The sequence below is a fragment of the Oncorhynchus tshawytscha genome, linkage group LG25 (genome assembly GCF_018296145.1).
Source record: "Oncorhynchus tshawytscha isolate Ot180627B linkage group LG25, Otsh_v2.0, whole genome shotgun sequence".
Taxonomy (NCBI): domain Eukaryota; kingdom Metazoa; phylum Chordata; class Actinopteri; order Salmoniformes; family Salmonidae; genus Oncorhynchus; species Oncorhynchus tshawytscha.
In genome coordinates this window covers 18,630,296-18,643,343 of record NC_056453.1, presented here as the reverse complement: position 1 = coordinate 18,643,343, position 13,048 = coordinate 18,630,296, and the positions used below count along the sequence as shown (strand labels likewise).

The window sequence follows — 13,048 nt, the reverse complement described above, 5'->3', positions numbered from 1 at the left end:
GCAAATCCACTGTGGGTGAATTTAATTAAGGAATTAGCTTTTTCAAAAGTTTCACAATGTGTTTGAGATATTTCAATAAGACAGGCTAAACTCCTCATCTTTGCAATTGACTCGACACTGATCTAGATGGCCTGCAGCGAATGTACACAAACAGATGTCACACATGATCCACCACACACAGTGACAGGAGCTAGAGGTCAAAGGTTAAAGGTCAGACAGAGGTCAAGGAGAGACACAGAACACTCAAGGTAAAAGTCACCGCTCACCACAGATATAGGATCAGATTACCTTAGCCCCAATCCTAGCCTAACTATTAGGAAGTTGATATAAGCTCTGACCGTGTATCAGTGGTTAGGAGCAACCTTTACCTATTCCACACACAACGGCCATTCCTACCATGGTGGCTTTGGGAGCGGACGGGCCAATGCTTTTCACCTAGAATACAGAAGGAACCAGGCACAGTAAGTAGTAGAGAGGACAGAGAGTTTACAACATATCAAACCAAGAGAGGAGAGCCAGATAGAGCAACAGAATACAGCTGAAACATCAGAACATATTATATATTTTCTTTCAAATGTCACATTTGCCAATCAAATAAAGACATGGTATTGTACAGATCACTTCATATGATCACATAAGTAGAAATGAATGTGGGACATTTGATCAGCCCTTACTAAAGGTTATGCCACACACTCCAAGTAAAATACAGCTAACACCGGATTGAACACTACGCTACTAGATTAGGTAAAAGGAGGTAAAGATCGAAGGTTATATGCGTATAAACGAGATGAAATGTGAGGCAGAATGAAGGTTGGAGGAATTACGAGAGAAGAAGGGCTGCAAGGTTAAAAGGATGGCAAAGAAGGTAGAGATCCAATACTAGAGGAGTAGAAAGGGGGGAGATGAAAGAGACGAGGAGATGTAGAAGTCAGCTGTGTTCTATACACCATGTTACCACCGAGGCGTGTGCACACACGCACACCCACCCACGCATGCATGCACACGCGCATGCATGCACACACATTGTTGGGTGTGAGGGTCCCGCCATGCGAAACTTTGATCCATCATTATAGATGATGGATCAGCTCCTCATACAGGCTGCCTCCCACACAGCAACAGATACTGATATTTAAAAAAAATGGTTACAACCTTATTCTAAAATGTAATAAATAGTTGTTTTTCCTCATCAATCTACACAAAAAAAACATAATGACAAAGCAAAAACAGGTTTTTAGAAATTTTACTAATTTATAAAAAATGATAAACTGAAATATCTCATTTACATAAGTATTCAGACTCTTTACTCAGTCCTTTGTTGAAACACCTTTGCAGGCAATTACAGCCTCGAATCATCTGGGGTATGACGGTACAACTATCCTACCGATCCTCGACTTCGGCGATGTCATCTACAAAATTGCTTCCAACACTCTACTCAGCAAACTGGATGCAGTTTATCACAGTGCCATCCGTTTTGTCACTAAAGCACCTTATACCACCCACCACTGCAACTTGTATGCTCTAGTCGGCTGGCCCTCGCTACATATTCGTCGTCAGACCCACTGGCTCCAGGTCATCTACAAGTCCATGCTAGGTAAAGCTCCGCCTTATCTCAGTTCACTGGTCACGATGGCAACACCCATCCGTAGCACGCGCTCCAGCAAGTGTATCTCACTGATCATCCCTAAAGCCAACACCTCATTTGGCCGCCTTTCGTTCCAGTTCTCTGCTGCCTGTGACTGGAACGAATTGCAAAAATCGCTGAAGTTGGAGACTTTTATCTCCCTCACCAACTTCAAACATCTGCTGTCTGAGCAGTTAACCGATCGCTGCAGCTGTACATAGTCTATCGGTAAATAGCCCACCCATTTTTACCTACCTCATCCCCATACTGTTTTTATTATTTACTTTTCTGCTCTTTTGCACACCAATATCTCTACCTGTACATGACCATCTGATTATTCATCACTCCAGTGTTATTAATCTGCAAAATTGTAATTATTCGCCTACCTCCTCATGCCTTTTGCACACAATGTATATAGACTCCCCTTTTTTTCTACTGTGTTATTGACTTGTTAATTGTTTACTCCATGTGTAACTCTGTGTTGTCTGTTCACACTGCTATGCTTTATCTTGGCCAGGTCGCAGTTGCAAATGAGAACTTGTTCTCAACTTTTTTTTTATTTTTAAAAACAAGCTTGGCACACCAGTATTTTGGTAGTTTCTCCCATTCTTCTCTGCAGATCCTCTCAAGCTGTGTCAGGTTGGATGGGGAGCGTTGCTGCACAGCTATTTTCAGGTCTCTTCAGAGATGTTCGATTGGGTTCAAGTCCGGGTTCTGGCTGGGCCACTCAAGGATATTCAGAGACTTGTCCCGAAGCCACTCCTGCGATGTCTTGGCTGTGTGCTTAGGGTCGTTGTCCTGTTAGAAGGTGAACCTTGCCCCAGTCTGAGGTCCTGAGCGCTCTGGAGCAGGTTTTCATCAAGGATGTCTCTGTACTTTGCTTCGTTCCTCTTTGCCTCGATCCTGCCGGTCCCTGCCACTGAAAAACACCTCTGCAGCATGATGCTGCAACCACCGTGCTTCACTGTAGGGATGGTGTCAGGTTTTCTCCAGATGTGACACTTGGCATTCAGGCCAAAGAGTTAAATCTTGGTTTCATCAGACCAGTTTTGGCAAACTCCAAGCGGGCTGTCATGTGCCTTTTACTGAGGAGTTGCTTCCGTCTGACCACTCTATCAAGGCCTGATTGGTGGAATGCTGCAGAGATAGTTGTCATTGTGGAAGGTTCTCCCATCTCCACAGAGGAACTCTGGAGCTCTGTCAGAGTGACCATCGGGTTCTTGGTCACCTCCCTGACCAAAGCCCTTCTCCCCCGTTTGCTCAGTTTGGGAAGCTCTAGGAGGAGTCTTGGTGGATCCAAACTTCTTTCATTTAAGAATGATGGAGGCCACTGTTCTTGGGGACCTTCAATGTTGCAGAAATTTTTTGGTAACATTCCCCAGATCTGTGCCTCGAAACAATTCTGTCTCAGAGCTCTACGGACAATTCCTTTGACTTCATGGCTTGATTTTTGCTCTAACATGCACTATCAATTGTGGGACCTTATATAGACAGGAGTGTACCTTTCCAAATCATGTCCAATCAATTGAATTTCCCACAGGTGGACTCCAATCAAGTTTTAGAAACAGCTCAAGGTTGATCAAATGGAAACAGGATGCACCTGAGCTCAATTTCGAGTCGCATAGCAAAGGGTCTGAATACTTATGTAAATAAGGTATTTAATAAGGTATTGTTTTTATAAATTTGCAAAAATGTGTGATTATGGGCTATTGTGTGTAGATTGCTGAGGATATTTTTTATTTAATCAATTGTAGAATAAGGCTGTAACGTAGGAAAATGTGGAAAAAGTCAAGGGGTCTGAATACTTTCCGAATGCTCTGTGGGCCTACGTTCCCCACCTCTAAATGCCTAGCAACACACACACACACACACACTGATTTGTTAAGTAGTTAAGTAGTAGTATGAATAAGTTACAACCCAACACAGCCCTGACCTCACTATGACCAGATACAGCCCAGAACAGGTCAGCTAGTGTGTTGCTGTGCATACATGTGTGTTGAGGTGGGAAGGCACATTAATAATACAGACATACAAACGCTTTAAGTGACTTGAAGCCTTGACCTAAAGAGCTAATGGAATGCTATGGCCCGATGTCTAACACACTGAAATCAGTTTGAGCTGTGGAAAGCCAAAGAGAGATACAGATATCCAGCATGGTACCCTATTTCCTATTGTGCACTACTTTTCACCAGAACCTTATTGGTATGGATCTACAGTACATGTAAGACATTGGGTTGTGTCCCAAATAGCACTTTATTCTCTATGTAGTGACCTGGTTAAAAGTAGTGCACAACATACAGTAGGCATTACATTTGGTTTGCAGATTTGGACTTATATGTACTTCCATATCTATATTTATTACATTAGAGACATTCTGTTCAAAACTAAATGGAATGTATTGATTATTCCATGTCTATTCGTGGCTAACTTCTGTTCATTGACAGTTTAGAAGAATGAGGTCACATTGTTTAACAATCAGTATCCTTTGTTTCACCTATATCTACTGCTGACAGGTAGGGAGAGATGATGTCATTCACAAGTCAATGGTCAATGGGTTCATTCCGATTGGCAGCTTTGGCTGAGTCTTTAGTCTTGGGTTTTTGGCCGTGTGTACACTTCAGTACAGGGAGTCTATAGCTGCACCACAACGAACCAAACAAACCCACTGGGGGGGGGGGCGGACTGATTGCAGGGGCGTCATTCACCCCAGAGATCTGAGGGGACAAAAAGTATGTGAGGATGGCTGTGGGGTGGTCCGGAGGGAAGCTAGACCCCCTCGACCGTAAGTTGGAGAATTTTGCATTTTTCAAACACGTGAAACAGCTTTTTCCTTCAATCTAGAGCCATAAGCATTATGCTTAATACTATGAACTCTTGAGCTGTATCCTGGTGGTTGTTTATTTAAAGTATCTGGATATGCTTCTCTGCTTCTGCTTCTGATAAAATCTTGGTGAAAGATTGAAAGGAATGTGAGACATATGTACTTGCTTTTCTAAAGTCTACCAAACTTGCCAGCAGCCATGCCAGCTAAGATAGTTAGACTAGCTAGATACTCTAAATTCATTGATACCCTGAAATGGCTTCTTGGTAGCTAGTTATGAGAGTGGGACATTGGGAACAACAACAACAAAAACTATTTTAAACAGGACAAATCTGAGGAGGCACATAGTCCTGTTCCTCCGTAGGGCATGAGGCCTCTGACTGGTTGAATCAACGCGGTTTCAACATCATTTCAATAAAGCAATTCAATGTGATGACGTTGAATCAACATGGAAAACTGATTGGATTTGCAAATAGTCATCAACGTCAGGGAGACATTTCAAAATGATTTTATTTTATTTTTAATTCACACTAGTTGACAACTCAACCAAATGTAAATCAACGCTAGACGCTAAAATGACGCCTGTGCCAATGGGACTGCAGTGAATGCTATCGTGACTAAAGCAACAGAGATGTCACCGCCAAGAGGGAGACCCTCAAATGGCCAGCCTAGCTTGTCTACCGTCAGCGAGAGCTTTTCATTTAGATTTGTGCTCAGGGTAAATACTTCTACAATGGCCCTGGTGTGTTACTCCAGCCTGTTACTCCGGCCTCCGCGGCAACATGCCTACAAGTCTGATGAAATCAATGAGCTGGAGTTAGCCTGCCTGGAGGTCGTTTCAAGAACAAATGTGTGGCATTTTGCAAAACACACACAGATAAAGGACGATTGGAGAGCTAGAATAACATTCAAAAAATGCTTCTCTCCCTCCACTTCGCTTCTCCCTTTCCCTTCTACCTTTCCTCCTCCCCTTCCCAACCTTGCTATTTTCATTCCTCTCATCTCTCTCTTTTCTTCCTTTCTCTCCTCTGCCTCTCTCTCCTCCCCTCTCTCTTTCATTTATCACTCTTCAAAGTTCAGTCAGTTTGTTCTGTGTGAGCAACACTCGAGAGTCATTCAGCATATAGCATAATCAATTGGCACGGTGTTTCTTCTCTCCATCTCTCTCTGTCTCTCTCGCTCTCTCTCTGGTATAACAGAAAACAGGCTGGGACTGGGTGTGATGTCATGTACTGCATGTGTGAGTGAGTGTTTGTGTTTCTGCTTCCCTGCTGAGTGCGTTGGGCTGTTATCGCTCCCTCTGATATCTCATTACATTACATAACAAATCTGCCTGATAGCTAGCATTATCATCCTCCTACAGCACCAGAAGCCATGCGAGATGATTACATTCTTAATAGCGTCATATGTCTTTGATTTTTTTTAAACACCACATATGCAGGTGTGTTGGTAGGACTCACATCACACCTGGGATTTGAGTCTCCTGTGGCACAGGTGAAAGCACGCATTGAACCAATACGGAAGAACAGCAGTAGAAACGGATGTATTTGGATGGGCTTGAAGGTTTCAGTGAAAGTGTTTAAGCAAAAGATTTAGCTGCTCGGAGCTCCCATAAAGAACAAATACCAGCCACTGATCCCTACTGTGTAGCTTATGCAAATCATACAAAGATACAGTCGATTTACAGAGGTTTAGAAGTGTGGTGCTAAATATGCATGTTAAACTGATACAGTGGTTTGGGATCAGTCAGGCATCAAAGCAGATTGTGTTGGTGATAATTAACAGCAGCACAGAGCAAATGTGTTGTCAGAGTTTACCAGTCTGCTCTGAAACAAGCTTTCTTCATTAACTCTCCATCTAGCAGCAATCCCCCAAGCACAAATAGAAGACAGAGAGCAAGAGAGAGAGAGAGAGAGCGAGAGAGAGAGAGAGAGACAGAGAGAGAGAGAGAGAGAGAGGAGTGGGGATAGAGAGAGAGAAAAAATATATAAAGGTAAGTAGAGAGGGAGAGCGAGATTCGCAAAAAATGTATGTAGGGTGATCAAAGTGAAAAATGCTGTTTTAATTCCTGGAATCATATCGTCCTGTCGACAAGCTCATTACAGAGAAACACTGCTGCAGGAGAGAGATGGGGAGGGAGAGCGAGAAATAGAGACAAGTAGAGCGCAAGAGAAAAACAAGCAACTGAAACCCACAGATGAGGCCGACAATACAGATGCTGTAAAATGGCAGGACTATAATGCTCTCTCAAATGGAAGGACTATAATGCTCTCTCAAGCATCAATCTGTGGGAAGACTCTCTTTGGCCAGTTGAGGAAGTTTCATCTGAGGGGCTTTGACCTCTGATCTGTTCAGATATGCAGTACAAACATCTCGTACCGTTTACAGTACGTACAGTTTTAACGTATCCTGCTGTGCTGCTAAGACCTGAATGATACAACATTTGAGATGATGATGATACACATCTCTCTCTCTCTCTCTTTCATTCTCTCATTCTCTCTCTGTGTGTGATCTCTGATGTGATCTCTGATGTGTTATGGACAAATAACTTCTCACACCATGGCAGAGAGCCAGCCACCTCTGGGAATATTCCCATTTCACGTCATGCTTGACATGCTTTACATTTCAATGTAATTGGAGATCACATCCGGATTCAAACCACAGTAGTTTCCTTAAATGACCCCCCTGCTCACTGCAATCACAACAGTGTTGTCAGGCAAAGTAATAGGCCACTGTTTTGACATGTTATGTAATGCTTTCGTTTTCGCATTGGCTAAACAAGTCACACAAACACACTGGTTTGTTTCCTTTGTTTCCCATTCTCTCCTTCCACTGTACAATCAAACCCAGCAGGAGTCTCAGTATCCAGTCTCCTGCCAATACACAGAGCTAATTCCAAATGCATTAATGATCAGACTAGGACAATACTGTTAACAAAGGCAAACGGTGTGGGTGTGCTGTCTGTGTCAGGGAGAAAACACGCGCTTTTCAGTTGACTGTCAGTCGTTTGCTAAGATAAAGGCTTCTTTAAGCCTGACAGGGTATGGAAGACCCTGGTTGCAATTGAATTATGATTTGTCAAGAGTGGTACAAAAGAGACATGAGAATTCAGTGTCATGCCTTGTGGGAGGATTGGTGAGTTAATAAAACAAATAGTTTCCACAAAAGAGTGTTGAATTAGAATCTGGATGTATTCATCAAGAGTTGTCCTCTGGCCTATGGGTGAGTGAGGGAGGAAAAACAAAAGAGCTTGTTGAATATTTCTCCAGGTGCTTCTTTGTGTTGTTCGTACCACTGATCTGGGTATTGGGGAGAAAAGCCCCTAACCTTCCACGACCTCCAGATGTCCCTCTGGCATTGCTATTTTCATTCACTTTTGTTTTGCTTCTTGACAAATTTGGGATTTTCACAAGTTCAAAAGGGTGACCTGACTATGAAATTACAAATAACACTCAAAGTCACATTACTTTTGATGAGCAGAATGTCCCCTTAAGAGCCTTGCCCTCTTGGCTCTACGCATCACCGAACATTCAAAAGCTATAACCATACCCGACAATTTGCCATGGGTACTTTGGGTGTTGGGCGAGACAAATTTGAATAATGATTAAGGGCATTTAATCTACCTCGGCCCCAATTGATATGCCAATCACACTGGTGAATCTAGTAAACCATGTCAGTCAGTCAGCCTCCAGCGGGAGGGGAGAGGAGGGGAGAGGAGGGGAGGGGAGGGGAGAGGAGGCCCAAGGACAGAGCTCCTTTCAGTATCCCTTTAATTACTGCTGGCAGCGGCAGCCATAATGACCCAGAGTCATTGAGAATCAGTGAGCAGCCCAGGGCTACGGACCAGAACAGTAGCATTTCAAACCGTTACAACTTTATCAACATTTCAGAAGAGTGCCACAAGCTAAAGCGCCAGCCTTGATCAGAGCATAGTAGATTAGCATCAGTGTCAATGGTTCATGAGATGAACTTTATGAGGAGCACATCATGAGCAGATCCTAATGTTGCGCTGTGAGTCACCATCTGTTTACTCATAGGGGAGAACACATGCAGACACACACACCACAGGGGAACTGTAGTGGTGATGTTAATCCTGATGTTATATTGCCATCAGTGGAGGGATGAAAATTAATTAAAGCATCTTAATCAATGCCATGTTTGCCTCCTTCAGTCTCTGATGATGATCCACTCTAAACTACCTCCCGGTGCTGACAGACTGAATTAACCTTCTGTACCTTAAAAAACATCCTGTAAGTACCAAAACGCATGACTCACTTTGTCAAAAATATAGTTCGGAGAGGGTAACGTTTTGAAGTTCTGGCTAGATAATTGGTTCTAACCTCTACGAGCAATCAATATATAGTGTGTAGTGAGAGGCTGAGGGGCTGAGGTGAGGGGTGTCACCATGGGGGGCCAGGGAAATGCCTGCCAGATTCTCACTACCATCCAATTTACTGCAGTAATATCCCTGTAGAATTAATTTCCCAAAAAATAGAGCCAATTTGTTCTGAAATGAGTAATCTACACGGCGAATGCAAGGAATCATAAATCGTGCGTTAAATTTGTTTTAGCATAAGACCTCCAGTTCCATGATTTTATAGAACTCTAGTTTTGTCTTTCTTGCGTTATTTGTATCTAGAAGTGTCGTACAAAATGGATGTGCCTAGGCCTGTCTTCGTGTCTTTTGTGTGTTCTTACAACTCTCATTCTGAATGCACTCTTCCAAATAGACTAGACGTTGATTTTTCTCCTATTAAATGGGAAATACACATACTACTGCCCTTGAAATATCAACAATGGAACAATACCTGTTGAAACCATTCAAAATCACTCAATTAGCCAAGACGAGTGATTGTCAAACGTGAAGAAATCGTTCAAGAAGAAGGAATATATCAATCGGAAACCAGCCATCTTTCTCTGTCTTTTTCTTTAGCCTCTCTCTTTTTCTTTATCCCCTCTCTTGCCAAGAGGAAGAAAATAACCCTGTGGCTTAAATAAAATGAAGTACATATTCTCTTCACACCGAAATCCCACTGAGATAACACAAACATTTACTCAGCCAGAGCCATGACATAAACAACTTCACAATATTTGTAAACAATGAGACAATCTTATTCCGGCTCCCCTCGGTCGTGATAATGCTACTCTTCAAGACAAGGGTTAGTCAAGGACGCCTGTTACAGTAGTGTTTATTTCAACCAAACATTTTTTACTGAAAATGTATTCTGACAGTTTTCTTTGAAGAGTTTGATTTTCTGTTGATGCAAGTGAAATATTTGTTATTGCTTTATGGAATACACTGTCTGCAAATAAATATTGTAACTTAACTTTGATCTGTGTATCTGATTTAACAAGAAGAGTCCTTTCCCAGTGAGAACCAGAAATGTCCACATACTGTAGGTTTCCCTTAAGACAAACACAAATCCTTCCAACAAACCCCAGTCAGATCTGTCAAAAACACGAGCTACAATGGGCCTCTGTGAGTATATATAATTATTATGTTCAGTAGAAACTCCTTTCTCTCTCTCTCTCTCTCTCTCTCTCTCTCTCTCTCTCTCTCTCTCTCTCCCTCCCTCCCTCCCTCCCTCCCTCCCCTGGGGCGTCATATTTCACATTGGCATGCATTCAGTCAAATGAAGGGAAGGCAGTTTGATATATGGAGGGGCTCCAGAGATGAAGCATGTCCCCCGTGATTGCTCCCACAGCCATTACTCACATAGCCTGGTGATTACAGTGACTACATCCCAAATGGCACCCTATTCCCTATATAGTGCACGACTCTTGACCAGGGCATAGAGCTCTGGTCAAAAGTAGTGCACTATGTAGGGAATAGGGTGACATTTTGGATGCACCTAAGTCTGTGGCTTGACTGCAGGCTGACTGTAGGAGTTGACGGCCATGCCCAGCCTCATGAGGGAGCAGTCTCCATGGAGAGAGACCCAACAACAGCGGTTTGCTGGTAATCTTTGACTGCCAGTCTCAATCAATGGGGAGTTATAATGGATAATGTACAAAGCTATCAATCACCTTGTAGAGGGGAAGGCATGGAGGGATCTATGCAGAGCAGCATTGAGAGGTGTTCCTCCAAGACAATATACTGTAGCAGTAAACAAATGGGATGTTTAAAGTGCAGAGGAAATGTATTTGTATGAACCAGTATCCTGATGAGACTCGCAGCCTTCCCTTACAGCAATAGAACGACCTGTTGGGGGAGGGAAGTGGTTTTGTGTATTACTTTTCATAAGCACTTTGACATGTCAAGTGATCTTTTGGTATTTGACATTGCAGCTACAGCAGCACAACAACAACGTTACTGGCATCATGACATGTCAGCCTATTTCTCTTTGAAAAGGTTAAGTTGTTCCCCACACATTCCTACCGCTAGTTAAACAGTCCATTAAGCAAGCATTAGCGACACAGCATTTTGTTACTGGTCAAAAAACCAGAGTACATTACACAATAATATATGCAGCAGTCTGCTTTCAAGTACCCATTTGGTAGAATCTCTATTGCACAATTTACAAATGAGACAAGTTCGTTTTGTGCCTGCAAATAATATATAGCAAACGGACAGTAAATTCCTTGTAACCATGGGCAGGAAAAGCTGCAGTAATAATTTGGTAAATGAATTACTACACTGATTTACCTGTCTGAGAACACAACTCCTGCATATAGAATGATAATAGTACTCATAAAAAAGCCGACTAGATTTCACCCCGTCTACATGGTAGGATTAGGTACATACAGTATTGGTTTAAGAAAAGAGGTACTTTGTGAATGCTTACATGCTGACCAGAACGGACACGTCGCGTGCGCGAGCGTCGCAAAATAAATGTCAAAATCCATGTTATTCAATTATTGCACCCACAATGCTCGGGCGCGCCAACGAGCGTCTGCGACGCCAAGGGCTATTTCTGACGCAGATCACGTTGAAAGTCATCTCCTCATTGGTTTATAGAAGCAGGTACCCATGTGCCATCTCCTCATTGGTTATACCCACATGGGTGATTGAAAGATGAACTTTGTTGCCGGTTGTCGTGGTAATACAATGAAAGTTTAGATGCCGATCACCATATAAGTTCAAAGAAGAAAAAGCCTGGAAGGAGGAGAGATGACTAGAAACGATTCGGTTGGCCGTTTTATGTGTGGATTAATTGTCGGAGTAGAGGACCTTGTGCATTTCAGGTAAAATAACAACTCAATGTTTATATCCCAGGACAAATTAGCTAGCAACAGCAAGCTAGCTAAATAGGACAAATTAACGCTAGCTAGCAAGTGCAAGCTAACTAGCTAAATTGCCATACATGTTTAATGCTTTTCGACCTGTCTCCAAATTAATGTCATTGGTTCAGAGTTTGTTTTGATATTTTAACCTGCGTGTCGTGATCACATTTGGTGTGGGGCGGGCAAAATAAATGTATGCACAATAGCGCACGGTGGCGCACCCGGTTTGGGTTTCGTGTTATGCTGCAGCCTCCTAGCAGGACAGTCTCTATTCAGTGAGGAATGGGTTGCTACACTACTACTGTACTGTATGGCCTCATCAGTCCCAGTCAAACTGCACGGTCAAATTCAATTAGAGCAAATTAGACAACATTAGTTATGCCCTATTAAATTATTAGGGGAAAGTCATATCAAAGAACGGTTACATAATCATTTTTTTTCTCATATTCTTTCCCTTTTTTCTTTACAATGACATCTTGAACCACATCTGGCCAACCTTAAATGTGGGTGAACACAATCCTATATATGTCAGGAAATGCCCATAATTGGATTAAATGTTCAAAATGCAGAATCATAGATGGCCACCTCAGGTGGACGATGATTAAAACTTCCAATGTTCCCTAATGAGTGGAGATAACTAAAGCTTGTTGAGCCCTTTCAGAAATAGGCCATGACCTTGGTTAGTCCCCCTTGCCTGACAGAATGCCCAAATGAATACAACTCTTATTGGAGGGATTATGCATTATGTAAGCTCTTTGAGAGGATACTAATTGTCTGTTAATAACAGTTCACTACCACAATATGTCAGAATGATGCGCGTCATGGACTTTGAGATAATCTTTTCAGGGGCAGTAATTTATACAGTAGCTAGATAGCGTAGCATCTCCGATGCTCCGTGGCGAGCCCACCGTGAGCCTCTGGAAACAGCTCTAGCTAGCGGGCTCATGAACGAGCTAACAGGCCAGCAGTTAATGAGCCCCAAGCATTCCAAACATCATCACTCCAGACATCATCCCCCAGAAACACTTTACATTTTTGTGACTACATTTCCCAGGGGGCAGCTGCATGACTGATTCTTCCCAGTTTAATTTAATGCTCTCTTGCTTCCCTAGATTGCTTTATCTGCCAGACAAAACCAGCCAGGCTATGGAGACACTCAAACTCAATCCTCAGATGAAGCCTGTTTTATTTTCTCTCTCCCATGAGCTGACTAAGAAACGATGCTCCACGAGACAGCGGGACAAGATTTTCACTTCCAGCTGTTAATAATAAAACATTTTTAAAAAGTCTGGAGAGAAAAACATTTTTCTAAACTTTGAAGCAGAATTGCAGCATCAACTTTTCTCTGTTAAAGCTAAACTTTAACCAGCACTTAGAAATAG

General features: G+C 42.6%; 1 protein-coding gene across 2 annotated transcripts in view; it reads right to left on the bottom strand.

The window, feature by feature from the left end:
- The window catches only part of LOC112233670 (protein shisa-6-like), a 69,570-nt gene that overhangs the window by 25,339 nt on the left and 31,183 nt on the right, over positions 1 to 13,048 (bottom strand). For both annotated transcript variants that reach the window (XM_024401439.2, XM_024401440.2), the window contains exon 5: positions 397 to 435. In XM_024401439.2, coding sequence (XP_024257207.1) covers positions 397 to 435 — 39 coding nt within the window. The remainder of the gene's footprint in view (positions 1 to 396; positions 436 to 13,048) is intronic.